The sequence below is a fragment of the Manis pentadactyla genome, chromosome 5, assembly GCF_030020395.1.
Source record: "Manis pentadactyla isolate mManPen7 chromosome 5, mManPen7.hap1, whole genome shotgun sequence".
Classification (NCBI taxonomy): domain Eukaryota; kingdom Metazoa; phylum Chordata; class Mammalia; order Pholidota; family Manidae; genus Manis; species Manis pentadactyla.
This window is the reverse complement of record NC_080023.1, coordinates 101351850-101375328: the sequence shown is the minus strand read 5'-3', so window position 1 is coordinate 101375328 and position 23479 is coordinate 101351850. Positions and strand designations below refer to the sequence as shown.

Here is a 23479-nt window from a genome sequence, read left to right as displayed (position 1 = left end):
TCAATTCACAAAGAAAGCTTTTCTGTGAAGAATATGTAGCTGTCACTGCTGCTCGTATCCAAGAGCATCAGACAAGCACCTCCATGGGAAGCAACAAGTTGCAGCCCTTGTTTAAAATGAAGTAAATTTTCCATCAGCCATGACCCTGAACTCTATCCACCACCTAAAATTTTGAGCTTCCAAACAAGCCCACCATTGCATTATAGGAGACTGAATCATTGTAAAAGACTGAAGAGATACAGGAAGTACTGAGCTGAGGAGAAAGACCAGAGTGCAGGGAACTGTACACAGACAGAGGAAGGGCACCTCTTAACCATGTCCCGTTTAACATTAAAGGCTCGATAAATGTTACTTGAATTGGGGAGAAAAAAGACTCCATGCTTCATTTTCAGGAAAAACTCATCCCAAAGGACAGAAATGGCTTGAGGAGAATCTTTTACTTGTATTTGAGCTCCACACTCTATGTAAAAAGGCAGTATGTACTAAAAAATGTGTGACCTTCAACACAGCAATTCTGGGAATTTACCCTAAGATTATGAAAAAAAGGCACACAGAAATTGAGCATAGATGTTTATCAAAGAGCTGTTTGTACTAGTGAGCACATTTCACCAAAGGAGTCATTATGGTGACACCTATTTCATGTAATCTTTATAAATAATATATAGAAGACCATCTATTAGAATGAGAACTGGCTTAGGATGTTTAAATGGAAAAAGCAAATTACAAAAAAGTAGGTGCAATATGATGGCCTAGAGTCTTTTTTGTCATCTTTTGTTTATGTTCTCTGTATAATAACATGTGTAATTTGTCCAAGAAAAATTTATAAAAATAAAATGGAGAGAAACTGTGTTCCTAAGGAAAGATCTCATAGAAACATAAAAAGACATCTGTGATAAAATTATGTATCTGAATAATTCCTACCAACACAGTCTTGTACTTACAGCAGGCTCTATGTTGAGTTCTTTCCTCTCTCTGTCTCCTTGGTCAAAAAATTCAGTCGCTACAAGTTCTGCTATCTGAAATATAAATAACAGGCTAAGTTTGGGCAATCAAAAGCATATCACTGTAAAACAGACCTTGAAGAAAGATAATAAAATCTTTCAGATCTGTAAATTTCAACCACATCAGCAAAAAAAGCAGTTATGAGAATAAAAATTATATTTCATTTGTTTTAAATGTGTACCTAATCAAGAAGGCTAGAGCTTGTAATCTTCTGTAACTAGTCAGAAAAAAGCAACATTTTATTTCCACATCAATAGTTAGGAAAATGGAGTGAGATATTTATTAAGCACGTGTTATACCAGGTGCTGTGAAAAACACAGTATCAAATAGGTGCATGTATTGCAATTGATGGAGATGCCTTTTAAGTTTCTATTTGCTCGTTTCCTTCTTCTCTCTTGTAAACAACTTTCCTTAGAACTTTTGCTACTGTTGTTGAATAACTGGCTTGTTTATCCTGCAGTTTCCCACTGTCTGGATTTTGATAATTGCATTCCTATAATGTCATTTAATGTCTCTCTGTGTCCTGTATTTCCATTCCCTGGTAATAAGATCTAGAGGCTTGATTAGATTGAGATTTAATTTTTTTTTGCTATGATTACTTCCTAGGCAGTTCTGTGTACTTCTGTCAAGGGCTGTATCAGGCCTGGCTGGCTCTCTTCTGGGGATATTAACAACCATTTATAATCATTGTCTAAATTCATTAATTTAAGGGTGCAAAAAAGTCATATTCAAAGCAGTCATCCCTTTTTCCTTTATTAGTTGACATATGGTACAAAGAAAGTCCCCCATCACAACTATTTAGTTACCCTAAAATGCAATTTGTATAAGAAAAGCAGGAGAAATGCTTGATTTTCTCCACTTTACTCTTCGAAAAAAAATAGTCTGGTTCTCAAGCATTCACCAAAGACCAGGGAAGGTTTTGTCTTATTATTTTTATTATTATTTTAAACTCTTGAGTTTAGACATATTTAATATATTTTAATCCTTATTGATGCTCAGGTTGTTCCATTTTGGTTAGTGGGAGCTTTTTAAGTTGGCTTCTGTTTTTTTTTTTTTTTTTTTGACAACCCCATCAGTCTTTGATAGACAGCTTCCTTGCTTTCTGCTACAGTAAGATTTTCTAGGCTCTTTTTCTTGATGTTTTAAGACGTTCTAGGCTCAATCTTGTACCTCTCCTGCTTTAGAACTACAATCAGCCATTTCTTTGTGGAGCTCTCATTCCTTTAAACTGAGGTATTCAGAAACTTCAGTCTGAGCATTAGGTTTGTTCATAACTTCCAGGTCAGTCATCGTTTCTCAGCCCTTTCAGGAGATGAAGCTATGACACAATGTTAAGTTCATATAATATTTCTAATTCAAATTCAGGCCTACAGGATTTTGGCATAACCTTATCCATTCCAGACCTTTATCTTTCCACTCATGCTGAACATCCTAGTTTTCAACAATAAAATTTCTTATTTGTTCTTATCTCACATTATCCACAATAGTGATTGAGTATCCATGCAAAATTACCACTAATATGATTACTGAAAACAGTTTTAAAGGCTTTTTTGGGTACTTCTTTTTGTTTTTAGGGTCTATCCCACTAGAGATACAAATTATTGCTTTAATGTCACATAGAGTGAAATAATCCCTTCTCAGTGTGGGTTTACAACCAAAATCAGGCTTGCTGTATTTTACTTTTGAGATTTAATGATGTTTAAAGTTCAATTCTATTTTATAATTATAAAAACTGTATGGTTCCAAAGTTAAATCTGTAAAACAAGTGCACTGAAGCAACTCTGGCTTCTATCTCTGTTCCCTCAATCCTACTCCCTCCTTTCCCTATAGGAAATCATTAACTTTTTTGTGGTTAATCCTTCTGGGTTTTTTAAATATGTCATTACGTACACATATTCACATTTAACCCCCTTCTTAGATAAATGGTAGTATACCATATACTTTTTTCTTACTTGCCTTTTTTCATTTATATATCCCTGTAATCACCCCATCATAGTACACAGATAATCCTTATTTCTTTTTTATAGTTGCATAGAATTCATTGTGTAAATGTACTATACTTTATTCAGTCACTACCTACTGATGAATATTTGGGTTACTCTCAGTCCTTGCCATTACAAATAGCACTAAAAATAAATGAAAGGCCTTGTGTAAATATCTTTTTATATTCCTGCCAGTATATCTTTGGGATAAGATTCCAAGAAGTAATGGTAAATGAATATATATACTTATATAATTTCAAAGGGTTGCAGTATTTTTTATTCCTTATTTTCCCACAGCCTCCCCAACAGAGTATGTTGTAAAACCTTTGGATTTTTGCCAGACAATTGAGAAACAGTATCTCAGTATTTTTTTTTTACAAAGTAGAATTTACATACAGTAAATTGCATATATCATAAGCATACAGTTCAATGTACTGACAAATGCATATAACCATGTAATACATACTCAATTCAAGATACAAAATATTTCCATTACCTCAGAAGGTGATCTCATGACCTTTCCCAGTGAATCCCTGCCCCTTCTTCCTTCCCTCCCATCACAATCTCTAGTTTAATTTCTTTCACCATAAGCTAGTTTTGTCTATTCTAGAACTTTATGTAAATGAAATCACAGTATGTATTCCTTTGTCCAGTCTCTCTCGCTCTGTAGTGTTTACGAGACTCATCCATGTTGTTGCATGTAGCAATGGTTAGCTTCTTTTTACTGTTGAGCAATACTGCATACAGTGAACTGTACTACAAAATGTGTACCCATTCCCCTCCTGATAGACCTTTACATTGTTTCTAGTCCCTGACTACAGTAGTGCCCCCTTATCTGCAGCTGGCTTTGCTTTCCATGGTTTCAGTTCTCCTTGGGCAGTGGTGGTCCTGAAGCAGATGATCCTCTTGATGCGGCATCATAAGGTCAACAGTAGCCTAACACTACGTCACAGAGTCTACGTCATTTGACGCATGTCATCTCATCGCCATCTCATCGCCATCTCATCATTTTATTATCTCACGCCATCACAAGAAGGGTGAGTACAGTACCATGAGATATTTGAGAGAAAGAGAGCACATTTACATATCTTCTATTACAGCATATTGTTGATATTGTTCTGTTTTATTATTGTTGTTGTTAATCTCTTACTGTGCCTAATGTATAAATGAAACTTTATTATAAGTCTGTATGTATAGGAAAAAACTGTATTTACAGGGTTTGGTACTATCTATGGTTTCAAGTATCCACTGGGGCTCTTAAAATTCTCCCATGGATAAGGGGGTACTATGCTATTAGGAATAAAGCTGTTATGAGATTCTGTATGAAGTTCTTTTTTTGTGTGTCAGTATAGTTTTGATTTTCATTTTTTCTTATGATTGAGGTTTCTGAGAACCTTTTCAAATGAGCAAGAGACATTAACATTTCTTTTTCTATCAACTTTCTGTTCAAATCGTTGGCCCATTTTTCTAGGATTTTTTCCTTTTGCCTTTTTCTTCTCTATTTTTCACAAGTTCTTAATACTAGGGATATTAACTATCTATCAGATATAAACTGAAAATATTTTTACCAGTTTCTCATTGTCTGTTAGTTTGCTTAGTGTCTTTTGCCATGCAACAGTTTTATTTTTTCATTTTTATGTAATCAAATGTATCAATATTTTCCTTTATTGTTTCTGCAGGTTGAGCCACAATTAGGAGTGTTTCCTCATTCCCAGGTTAACAGAAGAATCCACAAATGCTTTTATTTAATAAATGTTTTTATTTAATACATGTGGGGTAAGTGGAAGTTTTCACCCAGAATTTCCCACCTGGCCTTAGTGCATTTACCTGCCAGTGGATGTTTACCAGGCAGAGCCTCTGGTCTATCTGAGGCAAGCAAGGTGGGGAGAGAAAACGGCCATTCTCTCCTCCCCTCTGTTCCTAGTACCTAATCGGTCTGGTGCCCACCTCTCACCAGGGCCACGTCCCATGGAGTTCCTGCTGGAAAGGGCGGGCAGGGGGAGCAAGTGCACGCACAGCTGGAGGGAACAGACAGAGTGAGGGCTGGCTAGCAAACCCAAGTGAGCTGTGAGCAATAAAAACTCTTTTTCCCAATCTGCACTTCCCCTTGTCCTCCATCAATTTCATCCGAGTTGTAGGGAACTTACCCTAGGCAGGGAACTCCCTTACTCCCAGAGCTACAGTACCTATATGGCTTGATTCTCTACATTGAACTGTGTGCTCCATTTGGAATTTAAGTATGCAGAGTAGATCCAATTTTGTCTTTTGCCATCTGGTTATAGGAGATAGGAAAACCATCCTGATATTATTTAGTAGAAAATCTATCTTTTCCCCAGTTATTTGAAATGTTATCTTTATTATGTACTAAATGTTCTATGCAATTCTTAATGTTCTATTGTATTCCACTGGTCTGTCACCAATACCAAACTTTCAATTATGGAGGCTTCATAGTATTGCTTCTTATGTCTGGACTGCAACCTCATTGCTCTACCTTTTCAGGATTTGATTCAGAATAAAGAAAGGATAAATGAAAAGACACATTCTTCCCCATTCCATTCTCTTCCCTATTTGGAAATGGGCATATGGTCCTGATTATTATGGAGCAGGAAGGTCAGCAAAGATCCATCTCCTGAGTACTTAGGGCATGTCAGCTTTGGTACATGCAGAGTACATTTCTGATCTTGTTTTTTTCAGCATGTGTGTTTCGTGAGATGAGCCTGTCATTGCTGGGCTCCATGACTATGCAGCTCAGAGCTCTGAACAAGAGCAGACTGCCAATGATCCTAGGAATTGCATTTAGGATCCCAAATGCAGTCTAGAAAAACAAAAACACAACATATACATCCCTTTTCTGAGCCTTTATTGCCTCTGCAAAATGTTATGACAGTTATTTATTTAGAAAGGATATATTTCTAGTCTCCTATCTATTGGCCCTGATCAGATCCTTCCTGACATCTTCTATCAACATTTATATTTCCAAGGCTCAGAAATGTGTTCTACTTGTTAATGCCTGAGGTATAGTCTAGCAGGCTAACCATAAGAAAAACAAGTTCATGTCTTCTAATTGATGAGGTGCTAGGGATGTGCTGAAAACATTCCTAAGTGCGCCAGAAGTAGTACTGGAATTAAAACTGATCAATGGCTAGGTTTTTGCTGTGTTCATATAGATGCTCTCTTTCTTAATATAGCTTACAAATATTAAGTGTTAATGAATCTTCTAAAAAAGAAAACCTGTTTATGTCCAATTATCTATCTGCTTTTGATCCTACTTAAAAATTAGAAATTTACACAAATACTTCAGAAACTCCCTTTACATATAAAGACTTTTATTATTTTGAATTTTTAAGTATTACTTTTATTGTCACTATGCAACCTACCCGTTGTTGAACAGGCCATGGCTTTGCAATAGCAGAAAGATCACAAGCTGTCATCAGCATCGCTCTGTTAGAGGAAAAGAAGCCGGAGACCCCTGTTTACTTTTATAGAACACATGCCCTCAGTAATTAGTTCCTAATAAAAAAGTTAAATTAGAACTCTCCAAACTATGAGGATGGAAGTACTTATAAAGAGTAAAGAAACAGCAACAGAGTTTATATAGAAGCGTGACTAATACGGTGATATCAGAGTGTCTTTGTTTTGGTTACCCAGTGAACTACTGGAATTTGCCCTCAAACTGCCTTATTTAGCTCCAGACTGACACAGGGAGAGAATTATTAACCTCTGGGCAAAAACTTGCCTGCTATTATTTTTCTCACCTTGGTATTCCATTCCTAATGATATGATGAAAACACATTGATCACTAATAACTAACCATTAAAGGATAGCATCAAATATCCTACTCATCCAAGTTCTATGAAAGCAAGAATCATGATGGGCCATCCTAATTCAATCAACACATGCAGTGACTTCTATGTGGAAAGCCTTTGCATTACTGAACAGTATTTCCTGGAGAAAAAGAGGGAAAGGAGAGGATGGTGCTCTTTAGTCCTTCTCTTACTGGAAAAGTGAAAACAATGCTGGACTCTGGAGGCACTCTAGAAGCTCTGCACTATAACTGGCTTATGAAAATGGCTCCTTCTTTAGTGCAGTGTTTTCCCATATTGGATCCAAATAGCTGCCATTTAATCCTTTTAATTTATTTGAAGAAACAGGCAAAAAGGTCATCACTGTAATACAGAAACACTTAGAGGCAAGGCCTGTATCACTTGTCCCTCCAGGGAAACCCAACCTAAGCGTGCATTCTTCCTCATTAGAGAAGGCCACCAAGAAAATGGTTTTCTGCTGCTATGCTTACACTGATTCTCTCACAAGAAATGAGTGCACCAGAGAGAGCTTAAAATCACTGCTTAGACCCATTTTCATGAAGGATTAATAGAGACTGCCTCCCCCACAAAGACTATGAGCCTATATGAACTTAACTACAATCTGAAAAATGAAGATTGCAACAGGTGTCACTGAGCACTAGACCTACTGAGGACTTCTCAGCAAGAGATCCTAAGTTAGGGCACAGGAGCAGAAAGAACTGGCACAGACTTGGAATTGAGGTTGGGCTTCTCTTTTGTTACTGGAAAAAACTGTTCAGTAATTACAGAAGCACATCTATACTCTTCTAAGGCACTGTTTTGAGGAACATGTTGAGATTATCAGGTGAAGTGGGACTCTACAGAACAGACAGCTGGGCATTTGTATATTGTTTCCTTATAATTTGTGAGTCTTTGTTTGCATGTTAAATTATCTCAATCCATGCAGAGAAATATTGATTTCAAATTGTAATAGCACTATCTTTAGTATTGCTGAGTCTTTCTTTTCTTTATGATTGGCCCTTTCTTCTGTTTTATTGATCCAGTTCTTGTCAAAGCAAAGACAGTAATAGTAACAGCAAAGGGATGGTATCTATAGCTGGAAGGGAGGGATAGAGGTACAGGTGAGGAAAAACAAAAATCTTGAAGTTTGGACAGTGCTACACCACCATCAAGCAAGTAAACATTTCACAATCACCTTCTTGTTCTCACAATCTTTAAGGGGCTATTTTCAGCTCTTCCAAAGAATTGGGAATATGAATAAGTGAACCCTAGAGCCTTGTATTGATACTCTACATGTTTTAAAGGCCCTTCTAGGACAGAGGAGTGATTTATTCACTCTCATTTGCAAATGCATTTCTTTTTATGAAAATATTTATATTCAGCCCTTTGTGCACTACTCTAGAGAATTCTAACAGCGTCTGAGATCACCACATGTAACAAATAATTGCAATGAAATCTGACAGTGAAACAAGGAATTGAATAGCAGATTTTCAGCTCTAAGGATAGTAAACCTACTTACAAAAACAACTCTTTCTGATGAGGATCTTCCAAACTGAATTGATCTTTTCTTATAAGTTCAAAAAACTCTCCTCGCCTCCTTGAAAATAAAGTGAAATATTTGGTAGTTACAATGAGTCCCCAGGCTTTTATCCCTTTGGTCTACAAAGACTCATGGAGTAAAATTTTTTTTTTGGTATCCTTAATGTATAATTACTTGAACATTATGGTTACTAGACACCCCCTATTATCAAGTCTCCCCCACATACCCCATTACAGTCACTGTCCATCAGCGTAGTAAGATGCTATAGAGTCATTACTTGTCTTCTCTGTATATACTGCCTTTCCCGTGTCCTCCCCACCCTACATTATGTGTGCTAATTGTAATGCCCTTTTCCCCCTTATCCCTCCCTTCCCACCCATCCTCCCCAGTCCCTTTCCCTTTGGTAACTGTTAGTCCATTCTTGGGTTCTGTGAGTCTGCTGCTGTTTTGTTCCTTCAGTTTTTTCTTTGTTCTTATGCTCCACAGATGAGTGAAATAGTTTGTTACTTGTCTTTCTCTGCCTGGCTTATTTCACTGAGCATAATACCCTCTAGCTTCATGGAGTAAATTTATAAGGTAAAAATGTCCTAATGTTCTTTTCCCCATCTTACAATACAATACAATTATCATTAAAAAAATTTTTTAAACCTCACTTTGTTCCCTTCTACCATTTTCTTTGGGTGAAACATTAAAGCTCACCTACTTTTTAACTACAGATCACAAATAATGGTATTTTCAATTCTTGAACACAATTATAAAAAAATGAAACTATATGAGTTGAAAATTTGATGCCAAGAATGATTTAAGAAATTTTAAGTGTATGGCATAAGATCTGTACGGCTTCAGTTTAGTGTCATACATTATTCATATAGGTATAGGGTAAAAAAACATTCATAATAGTTCATAATAATTATTCTATGTCAGTCTAAAGTTGTGAAGTGTTTCTGAAGCAGAAAAGATGAAGGAAAGTATAAACTACTATTCATTCAGTGTATAGGGAATATTTCCTTTGTACCCACTGTTGTTAAGCATCATGGAAAGTCGTAAGACGTGACTTCTTTCCACAGTGCTTAAAATCTAGTTGTGGAGACAAAATTGAAATTTAAGAGAAACTTAAATAACAAAACTGACTGTATGTGAGTGAGTAGCCAAAATGAAAGACAGGTTTTATCAGGATTAAGAGGAGAGACACATGTGGCCTGGAAAGGTTGGGAAGTCTTCATGGTTACAGGTATTTTTCAAATTCCTGGTAATTTGATAATATTCATTCTACAATCATTTTGAATAAGCTGAAGTTTATTATTTTTTTAAACTATGATGTTAACTTTAAAGTGCTCCAAAATCCAATGAAGCAGGTATTTTAGATGCAGTTACTTCTAGATGTACAACAGTGGATATTTGGCATGTGTTTTTTGTGCGTCTGTTCTATTTGTATTTAATTCTCCTAAGAGTGGCTCAAACTACTGATGTGAATTTTTATTCAAAAGGTGAGGCCCTTGTTCCAGGCTTAACACCCCTCACTCCACATAAGCAGCAAAGCTCTTGGTCCTCTGTAGCTTTTAGAGAGGCAGATACCTCTCTACAGAGACATATCACAAATACTACTCTAATGAATATGTTAATTTTGAATCAGTAACTTTATTAAAATTCTACATTAATATCTTCTGCCAAAATCAAATAAAAAGAAACAAGATTTACTTGTCTGGCACCAAGGCTTGAATGACAGTATAAAGGAATTGTGACATGGTCGGCAATTGAGGGAGTGAAGGAAAGGAGGGGCCTATATAATCTTTAGACTGGACAACCTAGCTTAGAATGACCTTGAGGTATTTATTTGCTTTGTACATAACTTCAGAGACATGGCAATAGACAGATATACCAGAAATAACTCTGTCTTCTGTAAGTTCTAATATGAAGTAAGCCAAATAAATAGATTTTTCTGCCTTCCTTTTAGAAACTTCTCCATAGTTTGATAAACAACTTGGCCAAGACATTTGTCCTTATAGTCTGAAGATCTCTCACTGTGAATTTTATAAGTTTGAAACAATGCAAATACTTCCAAGACCTATTTATGTCAGGATATTTTTAAAAACTTACTTAATGTAGAGTGCTAGGTCTGTAGCTAAAATAGCTTGCTTGATTATTTTCAACGTGGTCTTATATTCTTCAATGGAGAGGCCACTGAGAATCTGATTGCCCTTTATAAAGAAGAAAACCATCATTAGCACTCCACCTGGAGAAACTACCAGCACAAACAAGTATGAAATTATAGTGACATATCTTAAAACACGTGTAGTATTCCAAACTCATGAATATGGAGGACATCTTACTTATAGTAAATATCATGAAATAACATTTCCCTTCTATGCTTCCACCCCCACCACCTTGTTATATAAGAAAAAACAGCTTCATGGGGGTGCACTACTTTTTGTATGCATGTTTTTCCAACTTACACTCCTTAGGCCTTAGTACAGGCCTCAGATCTACTACGTACATATCTTTTTCCTTTGACAGGTTAATTGCTATAATATAACAGTGAGTGAAACTTTGAAAAGTCAGAGCTATATTAATGGACATGAAGAAAGGAGTGGTAAAACATTTAAACAATTGATCAAAAAAATCATTTCTCTATGGCTTTTGTAACTCATTCAATAATATTTTTGGTCAAATTCATATAACTTAACTTAATCCACACTGAGAACAGTATCTATTCTTTAGGAACATACCTGTATGGATGGTTAGAGGGCATGAGCCAAAGGTGTGCTTACCACTGGTATAAAGTAAGCATGGGTTGACATACTTATAAGGGATATTTAAAAGGCGGCTAATCCATGTGCAAATAATCTTAAATTTTTGCTATGTAACTATTTTTTATTTCTTGCCTGTAACTTAAAGCAGGGTGACTTTCTAATCCTGAACTAAATAAAACACACCTTGGTACTCAGAATATACACAAAATAACACCTGTACATTTAGTCAAACATGCTTCCTAAATCTCAGGACCAAGAAAAAACCCAGACGCTTAAGAATTTGATCTAGAGGCAAAGGATTTGTTCTGAAGACAGGGAAATTGCTGAGTGTTGTAGGTTGGGGCCAGAACATTGGTAAGAGCGTAAGTAGATACTGAAATTGTGGCATATATCTAATTAATGATCTGTGATTATTTTCATAAACACTGTCTTCAAATATTAAATCATTGTAGATTTCTGACCCAAACAGAAAACTATTCAGAAAATACCTTGTGATACTTTAATTTATTTTAAGGTACAACCATTTCAAGTGGAAAAGGAAATGTCTTTTGGTGTGATATTTTTATTTTTTTATTTTCTCTCCCAAAAGCAGAGGCTGTAAATTCTTGTGTATTGGTGCCTACAGAAAGCAGAATGCATCGATGGTTCTTATAATTTGAGGCTGGCCATATATAAAACCAGATTCCTTATAAGTTAAGTAATAACGTATTACATAATTACGTTATCTAATAATAGATATAGTGATGACAGGAATACTGTTAAATATGCTTTTGAAAAAGTTAACATTTTCTTTAAAGCTGAATAGGATATGAAAATGAAAGTTTTAGTTGAAGCACACAACTAGCAAATTCCAAGGAAAGTACAGATGGTTCTGCTATAACATGACATATACATTCCTAGAAATCTCAGTTCTGAAAAACAACACTAAAAATAACGTGGTTTATGGGAAACATAGTGTTGGGCCAGACCACACAAAACTTTTGCAACTTTATAGCCAGAGCACAAACCAAACCAAGAACTGGTATATCTGGAGGTAACCGGGCAACCCAGGCTGGCAAGTCTGGAGGCTGCCTGTGAGGATGTTAAAGACAAAAACAGCTGGGTGGAAATGCTGGTTTGTGGGGTCCAGAGACAGTGCAGACAGAATTGGGTCACTGAGACAGTGGGGCAGCTCTTACGGTGGGCACCAAAGGAAGAGCAGCCGCCATGAGCCTAAAGCAGTCCAAGCAAGGGGTGGGCCTCAGTGGCAACTGCTCATTTTGAATATTCCTAAAATAGAACAGAGAGGCCTTCCCAGGCAAAAGCCAAGCAGAAGGCTTTTTCCTTTTTTGCCGAAGGTCACAATTCAACTCTCATAATTCTGGCACCTTACCCAAGAGAACCTGAACAATACAACCTGTACATTGTAACAAAATGATTTGCCTACTTACCAATAACATGTGAACTAATTTATATTCAACAATCACATACTTAGGAAGCAATCTCTATTTAGTCAGAAGCAGAATTTATAAGGAGGCTGTCAAAATTTGGTTGTATAACTCTTAACCCTTTACCCACACTGAGGTGTTTAGGGAGAGGTGACTGTGTTCCCTTTCACCTCAAGTAAGAGAGAGGGACATGAAGTCTTTGCATGTGTCTCCTGTAGTTTACTGGGGACTACGAGGGGTGGGGGGGACTACTAGGGGTGGGTGGGACTACCTGGGCTTGTGTCTGACTCCTGGAAAACCTAAAAGGCAAGACACAGGCTGGTTAGCTGCTCTATTGCAGCAATGAAAGAGAGGTTGCTACTCTGTGGATGGCTTGCATTCTCCAAGTTTGGAGGCATATGGTTGACTTAAGTCCTGTCCTGTTCAAGAGGGCCACAAAGAGAACAAAAAGGACCTCAGGAGAAAGGAGCTGAAATCAAAGGATTAGATTTCCAGGAGCTGAGGAAGGAGCCATATGGTGATAAAGTAGACACAGAAGGTCACTCTTATTAAGGGAACGTCCAGTAGGAAAGCACCACAGTGAGGGCCCTCAGCTGGGATTGTGAAACTACCCATGAGAAATGACTTGGTTTAAACACCTACCGGGCACAGAGGAGACACTCATAACAGTACCAGGCTGCTGAGAACGTTCTTGCCCCTTTCTCATCTCATCTCCCTTCCTATTCTCCAAGTCTAGAGAGAAACTACATGGGTTTGGGGGGGTAAGGAAGGAGGTAGAAGAAACCCAAGCTAGGGATGAAAGAAGCCCACCAGGGCAGCAAGGGGAGAACCTGAAATTTTAAATCAAGTTCAAAGTCTGGACTATTATGCAGGACCAGACATTGTGGTTTCTAAATTGAGAATTATTTTGGGACCTAAAGTAACGAGAGAGCTTTTACTTTTAGAAGAGTGACCAGAAAAGTCATGGGCCTCCCTGGGTTTCCTCCAGCGCTCAGAGAAGAACCAGCTCCACTGGGCAAAGAGATGGCAGTAAAAAGAGATTTAAGATTAGATACCAGGCATTGTGCCTGTTCAAAGTAGCAGTTACAATGGTTATTTTTATCTTATTATAAAGCTAATACATGCATAGAATAGAAAATGTGAATGATGAACAAATCAAAATAGAAAATGGAAGGTATTAATTTAACCAGACAAAGACAACTATTGTTAACGTTTTGGTGTATATTTTTTTAATCCTATTTTCCTTAACAAAAATATGTCTAGCATAGCATGTCATGTGCTTTCCTACACTGACAAATATTCATTTGACCAACTTGTTGAATAACTTTATTCCTTACAAAAGTTTGTTGGTGGTCGGAAATTTTGACAAAGAGGAAAAGGTATTGCCTTGTGAAAGCAAACCTTTAAGAGCTCTATAAACTACTTTGTTCGACAAAAAAAAAAAAAGGATTAACTGAGAGTCATGAAATACCGACTTTGTTTGTTTCTAATTTGGAATAACCAAATAGAGGTAAGCAGCAGATTTCCCTTATCAGGCAACATTAAAACAGTTTTGATTGTCCAGAGAAGTGAGGCCATGAAGGTCTCAAATGTTTTGGCTTTGGCTTTGCCTTCCTTACCCAAAAAGGAATAAAGCTCAAGAATTTATGATGCTGGGAATGAATCCAAAACTTAAAAATAAAACTGAATTTATAAGGCCCTCTTTTAAAGTTCCACAACCATAAATTGGGTACTTACTGGACTATTAAGAATCATCAGGCACTGGTCAAAATGATGGTGCTCCATGATTGAATGGCAGTAGAGCTGAGCAAGTGGATGTTCACTTCTGAAAAACATTTTGTTGAAGAAAGAAGTTTAATATATTATCAATTTCCCTGATATGTCAGTTGATCATTTTTTTCCTCCTTTTCATTGCTTAACTAAAAAAGAGTCTACTTCACCAAATTAACAATCTTTCTTCCTTTTGTTGAGAAAAGAGTGAAGTAATCTCTGGGAAATAAATATAGAGTCAAATTGTTTTCAAATACAAGTGTAACTGCTGCCAGTTCAAAATATAAATAGTTTCTTTGTTTCAATATTGATTAAAATAGCAAGAGTAAGAACAAAGGACTAATTTCCTTAAACATGAAAAGAACCTTTGAAATAGTTGTACCAATAATATTTTTCAATCTCAAGCTGCAATTAACTTAAAATCTGAAACAAATTTCCATCCTAGCCTTTCCTCTGAAATAGTGCTGAAGGTCAACATATTTGTGTGCCTATATGTAACAAAAGAATTGCCTGAAGGAATTAACTGAGGTGTGAGTGACGAAAGGCAAGGAGAAGAGGAATTCAGTGCCCATCCCCTTCTGAAGGAAGAAAGGGGCCAGCCGAGCCAGACAAAGTCCCCCATGCAGGATCCAGGTTCATTCAGCACAGGGTACCCTGGCAGCTCTCTAAATTGAATCGGGGAAACAGGAGAGACTGTTTGGCTGAGTGAAGAGAGGGAAAGGGATCACTCTCAGCTCATTGTATGGAAGTCACAAATCAAGTTCTAAAGCACGACCAATCCAGTCTTCCACCTCATATTTCTCATAACCTTTCACATGTGAATATGATTTCCACCATTTCTTCTCCAAAAGAAAAAATTAAAGTTCCTGAAAGTCTCTGTTCCTAAAATTTACAGGACAGGGACTTATGAACTGTAAAACACCAAACAACTGTCAGATAATACAGTTGATTCATTTCTTTACAATAGTATATGAATCATTTGTTTCCTTTGTTGAACATAAAGAAACTACCCAAGACTGAAGGAATGTAACATGGGGAAAAAAATGAATGGAGTGAGAGAAAGTTAAGGAAGATCAGACACAGTAAAATGAAAATAAAGGTAAAAGCATGGGAAATCTCCTCCAGTCCTATTGTTCAATGTACCACCAATATTGCTGACCTCCAAACTGCCATTTTTTGTTATTGTAACCTTTCCCAAATTAATTCCTTCTTACTGGTCTATTTTGCTCCTTTATTTAGTATCTCACTATGGGTGAGAAACTACCACCGGACAATGGAAAGACCATGGATGGAGCAAAATGAGCAAATTTATTAAAAAAAAGATGAATTTGTTGGGATCAAGACAGAAGATGCATGGAGACTACTGGGAGCTAGCTTGGATACCACTGGGAAACTTCCAGTAACCTAGTAGGAGAGACTGGATTAGACTGGTGGAATCTCAGAGGTATCTGAGGATGGTTAGGAGGTAGATTAGATAGTGACAATGAATCCTGATGTTGGTACCTAGTGGAGGTAAGGGAAAATTATGCATGCTAAATTCTGCCTTATCATTTACTGACAGAAAAAGGGGGAAGATGATTAGGTGATGGGGGAGCAAGTAAGGGAGGATGACTAGTTGAGTGCTAGACCTGTTGATTTGAAGGTGCCTGAGTTCCACCTAAGTAGATATAAATGTCTGGGCTCAGGTCTGGGCTGGAGATATAGAATTGGAAGACATCCACACACAGATGGTAACCTAAGCCATGGGAGTAGATGAGCTGATCCGGGAAGACAGCCTAAAATAACAGGGCCTAGAATAAACCAAATCAATGATCTCCCTTCTGCACCCTGCCTTATATTCTCTATTTTCTATTTTGGCAGTAGGGTTTTCTCATCACTCAGACTAGATATGCTAAAGTCCACTTCATGTAACAATTGTCACCTTCCTCATTCCCTTCACTTAGAAAAGGAAAAGCTTGTAGAGTATCTGTTACTCTCATTTACATAAGAATGCAGTACTAATTTAATATCAATTTTATTCTGCCATGTGTTAGCTGTTTCTAAGTTCCCTACCTTGGTAGACTGTAAACCTCTTGAGTTTGGTGGCTTTGTTTTCCCCAATGATAACAACTGCCATTTCCTGAGCGTCTATAAGGCATCAGGCACTACTAAGTTTTATATTTAATGGTTACAATTAACACTGTATAGGACACTTGTGTTCACCACATCAGAAACCTCTGTCCCACCTCGAACTCCAGCCACTGATGTGTGTCCAGTTTCATGCTTTAACACACATCATGCAGGTGGCCACTTAGAAGATACCTTGCCCTGGCCCCCTGTGAACACCCCCCAGCCCCCACCCCGCTGCTCCCCCCAGCTCTTTGCCCTCACAGCCTGTGCCCACAGGAATGCTCCGCACTCGTGCTTGTTCAGCCTGGAGTGTGGAGGACTTAAGGGCTATGGAGGTCACCTTTGGCCAGTGGGGTTTGGGGAGTTTATGGATAGCTGCGCCCTCCCCCTTTTGTCTCCTTGTCTGCATGCCAACAATTCTGGGTCTCATTCATTAAGATGTCTCAAAAGCAACCTAACAGGATTGAGCACCAGCCGCCTGTATGGGTGGACAGCTGGAGAGCTCATCCTTCTCCTGGCTTTTCCTTCTTCCCTGTTCCGTACTCCCAGGCTTGCATTCCTGCTCCCTAAGATCATATGCATGAATAAGCTATATGCACACCAGCTTTTGTCTCAGGCTGTGCCTCCAGGCTGACCTAGCCTGTGACCCCTCTAAAATTGGCATTTTAGCATTTGTTTTTAGACAAGCAAAAGTTCAGAGAGATTATCTAACTTGTTCAAGGTCAACATAAATGGCAGAGCTGGGATTCAAACACATTCTCTGCACTGCATCCCATTGGCTCATGACACCATACCAGTCTGCACACAATACCCACATACTGACCTAGTTAGAAACTGGACTACAAATGCGATTAGGCAGATACAACACAAACATTTAAAATTTCAAACACACATTACATTTTTAGACAATACAGAAAGGACTGTTTCACATTAGTGAAAATTCTTGGCTTGTGAGGTAGATGAATGCAAACTATGTGTGTTTGCCTTTACTTACAGTCTGAAAATACGGATTTATGAATCAATAAAAGGGTGACAAATACCCCAAATTTCTGGTTTACAGAAATATTCCTAGAAACTAATGTCTTCCATATCCTGTTCTTTACTCTTTCAAACCCAAGGCTATGTTGCCTTTATCTGAGGTCATGTCAGAAGGAGCCATTGGAAGCACCACTGCTGCAGAATTTTATTCCCACACTACTAGCAGTAAGAAGTGACAGGCTAGCACGCTCTCCCGGCATTTTGCTCTTAAGAGTCCTATAGTTGTTGGTCCATTTCTGAGAGTGGCATTGGAAGATGCCAGTGCAGAAATCAGACCAATATCCTAGAAATATAAAGCCTTAGAAAGCATTAGAAAATGAAAGCTCTGTGAGAGAACCAGCTCCTGCCACCCCTGCATTCCTTTTCTCGGGGTCTAACACTGGTCCTTGATTCTAGTTCTCAGCGATATATATTCCTCTGGGCCCAAATCTCTCAACTACTCTGTGACCCATGTCAATCACATTTAATTTTTCAGTTTTTCTCCAAATCATTACTACTGTATCATTCAGGGTTTATTTTACTTTCCCATTCACTGTGATCTGTCATTTGATGACATAGATATTCAAGTTGATGATTCATTTGACCTTTTGACCCTAGTTCTTTGACCTCCTTGATGCTATCAATTGTCTCTTTTCACACAACAGATACTCCCTTCATTGTGCCAGCTCTGAGGTGTTACTAGGCATAGTATCTTGCTACTCCCTGGTCACCCTGCGACAAAACAAGTTCTTGAACTCCTATCTGTCCTTAATAGCATCCCCATATGAAAATAGCTAAAACCTGTAAAGCATTTAATATCTGCCAGGTACTCTTCTGCTTTACATTTATTTATAGTCCAATCCTTATTAAAAACCCTATGAGATAGTTACTGTCATTATTCCATTATACAAACAAGAAACAAAGGGAAGGAAGTTAAATGACTAATTGAGCCATTTGAATCTGACTCCAGGTGGCCTCTAACCACCATAGCCATCATAGCTGCTGTGTAGTGATCTAAGGATTAACTGAACTCATACATATAAAATGCTAAAAAAGAGTTCCAAATGCCAAAGGGCTATATTAACTGTTAGCTTCTATTGTTATTAGCTACTGACAGTAAGACTCATTGAACTTGCACTTCATTCATATTCAGATCTGAAGTCTCCCTTCCTCACTCTAGCCAATATCCCTGGCTTGCTGTACGCTTTCTAGCTGAATTCTGTTGTTCTAATTATGACCCATTTGCTTTGTACCTTATTTCCAGACCTTTCTTCCTAAACAATGTTGTTGCTACCCACTTTAATGACTTGTTTTCTCACTATACCAAATCTAAAATGCACTGTTTAGTCTTCTAGCTCTCCCTTAAAAGGACCTTATAACATGTATTTGTTCCCTCTTTTCATTCCCAGTGAGCCTTCTGACACAAGTCAGGCTGGCCACCATTTCACCATTGTTTCATCACTGTTCCATGAGAATGCCCACTCCACAGTGTTTCTGGAATATAAACACCCCAATAGTTCCATCCTTTCTCCTCTTGAAGTCTGACCTACTTTTTAAGATCCAGTTTAAGTCTTATTTCCTCTACTAAAATGATCATGGACTACACTGGTCTTGACCAACCTCCTTCTCTGCCAAACTCTAACAGCCCATGTTACTGAGCACCCTAGGACTGACTAGATATTTTCTTGCATGATCACCATGGTTTCATGAGACTACAGAAATCCCTTGATAATAGGAACAGTATTTTATACTTTTATAGCTCTCTTTCTACCTAGCAAAGTGTCAGGCCCTCATAATTTTGCTTATTATCCATCTGCCTAAAATGTAGGATAACTTCACTATGATTTTGTAAAACAGCAAACCTGAATCTCACCAAATAAATGCATCTACAACAGTCTTTTTAACTGCCTGCCTAACGCAAGAAGTTCTCAGTGGGTTAACAACTGTGCTTTCTCTAACACTTGTCTTTACTTCAACCATTTTGTTCCTCCTAGTACCTATTTTTTAAATAATAACTCAATGTCTATTTGAAATCACTCCTAATCCACCTACGTGAGAGAAGAAAGCAGAAGCAGTGAACTTTTCCCCCATATATTTTCACTGGCTTATCTGCATAATCCCATAATGGCAGTCTTCCTAATCAAGGAGGAAATCCAAGAATCAAGTAATGAATCAAAACATAGTTTCCTATACAAGGAGTATATTACTTCAAATTAATTTTCTGAAAAGATTTTCAAGAACAAATGACAGAAGTTCAATTTCTAACTTTGCCACCACATGAGGGCTTTTGACTCTTTTATTTCTGTGCCTTCCTTCATTGTTTTGACTTTCTTTATGCTGTGTTTGAATACCTGATGAGGTCTGGACACAGTACACCTTTTTAGAAGTTAGTTCTTTACATGGGAATGGTCCTCCTGTTCTCCTGGAGTCTCCTGGTTAAGAGAATCCCAGTTGAGATATTATTCATTTACCATCAAGGAAAGAAAAAAAGAGAGACTTCCCCCCAAAATTCTTTGTTTCCTCTATGCAAACCACAGGGATGTCAGAAGAAATAAAAATCTCTGAAAGGCCTTTAATTTTTTAAAAAGTTATTATTACTTGGTGGATGTCTGTTTTGTGGTCTGTGTGAAAGTAAGATTTTGCAGTCTATGACTTTTTCCCAGGGCTTTTTTTTTTTTCAAAAGAAGATGACGTTTTTCCAGATGTTTTTCTGGGTAATTATTTTTAAATAAACAAAGGAAAAAAATAGCTGAGTATTTTTTTCACTCTAAAGAAGGACAACATGGCATCTTAGGGCAATGCATACACTAACAGTCCACATACTAATAACATTGTTAGTTCTGAGGCAGAAAGGAATGTAGCACGGCTGGCCCTGCTCTTTTAGGCTGAGCTTAACTCTGTGTCATAAATCTTTCTGTGTTGTTGTTCCCTTTCACAATTACTCCCATGTTGAAGTGAGGTTCAAGATCACAATGATGACAAAACACAGAGGACAACGGACAGGTCACCCAGTCAGCTCTCCAAAACGTTAGATTCTAGAGAGGAAACAGCCAGTCTCCAACACTCAGCCGAGAGCTGCTGGCCATCTTTTTCCCATCAAAGGTCAGCATAGGACATGGTCACTACATCACTACAATTCTTTTTCCATGAAGTTTTCCATTATTTAGATAAAGCGAATATGATTAGGGAGCTTTGTGGAATTCCCTCAAGATATCAGACATCTGGAATTTCCTTAAGAGATCTATCCATTAGTTGTATACTTAAAAAGTATTCAGTTGTAAGATTTCACCATTAAAGCATAGGCTTTTCAACTAAGTTGCTGCAAGAAAATAAAAACGTCAGTGTCTCAAAAATCTGATGAGAAGTGATGTCACCTCCATCATCTCTCTGGTTAATTGCAAAAGTCACTTAAGTATTGTCTGTAAGAGAGCCTGAAACACTTGTCTGAAGAATTAGTATATTGCTTTCTAAAGCAGCCCAAATATAGGCCTCTGATGATGACAGGACTATCATTAGCATTTGCTGCTAAGATTGAACACTTACATGTGTACCAGGCCTTCTACCTGGAATTGACATGTGCTATCTTAAAATTTACATCAACCCAAGGGGCAGGTATGCTATATCACCATTTTATAACTTGGGAAATTAAGGTATAGAGAGGTGAGCTCCCTTGCCCACGATCACACAGGAATAGTGTGGCAGAAGTAGGATTTGAATCCAAGTCTGACTGCAGAGGCCAAACTTGCCACCACAGGCTAGGCTGTCCCCACTGAGGCCAAAAGCCTCCTCTAGCATGTGCTTATTAGGTACCTAGGATACAGCTAAGTGCTTTTCAAATATCATTTCTCTTCCATGGTGAAATTCTACTTTTGCTGAACTAGCCTTAATAGTTTTTCTAATGAAACTTTAAAACTGGGTGTATGTAAACTAAAGCAAAACTCTTGGTAATTATCTAATGAAATAAGAGTCTCAACGTAAATTTTTTTTTTAAGATTTCAGGCCAGAAACATTACCAACACAATGTTGGACTTGCATTATTTTTTCCCAAGTCCCTTTAATAAAGCCAGAACATGATATGGGACCTCAACCAATTAAAATTTCATACCATCAAATTCTGCTGTGGCTCTTACTTTAAAAAAACAGCCGTACAATTTAAAAGAAACACCTTCCTCTTTTGCTGGGGAAAACGCCTTACCTCTGTATGTAAGAGTTATTCACGCCGCGGTGGTCCAAATCGTGGCTTAGGGCAGCAATCAGCAATGCAAGGATCTCCAGGTCAGTCAGCTTGTTCTATGTGGCCCAAAACATTGGAGGAAAGAAGAGGAAAGAAAAAGAAAGAACAATCTGGTAAAGCACATTTTATTACCATTTTTCACTAATCGTGTAGTTTTTTCCTCAGTGTTTTACATATGTGCTTCTTTGTAGTCATGAAGGACTCATATTAGAATCCTATTCTTCAGGGAATCTGTACTTTTTGTCTTTAGAACAGGGTTATTACAAAAGTCACCTATCAACAGAAAAAGTTGAAAGGCCTTAAGCAATCAAGAATCTGTCCACCTACAGTAAATATCATTAATCCCTAATTATCTACATGTACATGGTATAATCAAAATAAACTTTAAATGTTTTCTGACTTTTAGTTCCCTGCAGATTCTGCTGCCTTCCCTCTCTATCATTTGCTATATCCTCAATGTGAATATTAAGCAAAACTAGACAGAATTAGGAGTGAAAATTTGGCTTTCAAAAGTTTTACAACATATTCAAAGCCAAATACAGGTTATTTTTAAATATCTGCCATTTGTGTTACCTGTACTACTGTTCTCCTTCATGAGTAAGAAAACACAAGTTGAAATTATTATCAGCTCTATTCTGCTGGAGCTTTCAACACTCTAAACAGTATGTTTATAACATATACAAAAACCATCCTTTGATTATTCTTCACAACAAGGATCTTCAGTTGTATAATCCTTCTGACCTTTCCACACCCCAAAATAAGTTTATTCTATTTCTTACAAACATTTGCTATGACAGGAAAATACTACTATGGTATTTAATAGTGCTTCTTGGATAACAATCACATTTTTTTAGCTGTAGCCAGTTAAAATATGCACTCTATGAAAGTAGAGACCAGAATAACATTTTTAGAATTTACTTTTTAAAAAAACAGCATGGAAGCTCTGAATTAAAAACATACGATGGATGCCTGGAATCACTTACCTGGAATAACTAGTCGATTCCCACTGAAGTTAGAATCTAAGGACAGAGATATGGATAAAATTTGGCCTGGAAAGGAACGAATTATTTGAACTTTTTCTGCATTTCTTCTTGTAAACAGTCTTTGGTCAATGAATATAAAACCGAAATGCTTTCCATGAAGTAGTACTTATAAAATTAACTGAGTGCTCCAAAGGAAAAGATAGAAGCTAAGTTCAGGACTTGAATGGTTTTTGAGGAATTCTATGGAGCAAATGGAATGTGAACATATTTCTTATACTGGAGAGTCCTCTGAATAAAGTATTATTTGCCTAAAGACTATGAGTTTAACATGAAGTTATTTTAAAGATTTGTAAAAATATGCCATATATTTTATATATGAAAGAAAATCGGTAACAAGTATTTTTGCCATGCTTGTCTTCTTTAACAGAATGTAATATATTTTCTAAGTGGCGATGAATATTAGAGCACATTAAATCATCATTGAGAGAACATTAAAAACTAAAAAGGATATGCTGTCAGTTTTACTAATAAAGCAGTAAAATGTCTTAAATATATAAATGGTTCTAAAAAGTACCTGAATTTTGCCTGCTTTTAGAGCAGCAAACATGCACTGAGCTGTATTAAAAGCATGTCTCCAATTATGATAGGCAACATTCTTCCGATAATTCTTCTTAACACTTAAAATCCACCTGCAAAGAACCTTTAGGAAATAAAGCATAAGTAGTAACAATAATTGCCCATGTTTTTCACATATTTACTGTGTTCCAGGCACTGTACAAAGCATTTATATCTAACCCTCATGACTCTGAAGGAAGCACTATTTTTTGATGTTTCACAGATGAGAAAACTGACATTCCAAGAG

General features: G+C 37.2%; 1 protein-coding gene and 1 long non-coding RNA gene across 8 annotated transcripts in view; one reads left to right on the top strand and one right to left on the bottom strand.

The window, feature by feature from the left end:
• The window catches only part of LOC118924103 (uncharacterized), a 71939-nt gene extending 67283 nt beyond the window's left edge, over positions 1-4656 (top strand). For all 5 annotated transcript variants that reach the window (XR_008997838.1, XR_008997840.1, XR_008997837.1 and 2 more), the window contains one exon: positions 3851-4656. This is a non-coding gene — a long non-coding RNA (uncharacterized LOC118924103). The remainder of the gene's footprint in view (positions 1-3850) is intronic.
• The window catches only part of PDE5A (phosphodiesterase 5A), a 142838-nt gene that overhangs the window by 2870 nt on the left and 116489 nt on the right, over positions 1-23479 (bottom strand). For all 3 annotated transcript variants that reach the window (XM_036908606.2, XM_036908604.2, XM_036908605.2), the window contains exons 13-19: positions 23192-23317; positions 21596-21690; positions 14242-14329; positions 10425-10525; positions 8307-8384; positions 6362-6425; positions 942-1016 (exon numbers count right to left, since the gene is read on the bottom strand). In XM_036908606.2, the coding sequence (XP_036764501.1) occupies positions 942-1016; positions 6362-6425; positions 8307-8384; positions 10425-10525; positions 14242-14329; positions 21596-21690; positions 23192-23317 (627 nt within the window). The remainder of the gene's footprint in view (positions 1-941; positions 1017-6361; positions 6426-8306; positions 8385-10424; positions 10526-14241; positions 14330-21595; positions 21691-23191; positions 23318-23479) is intronic.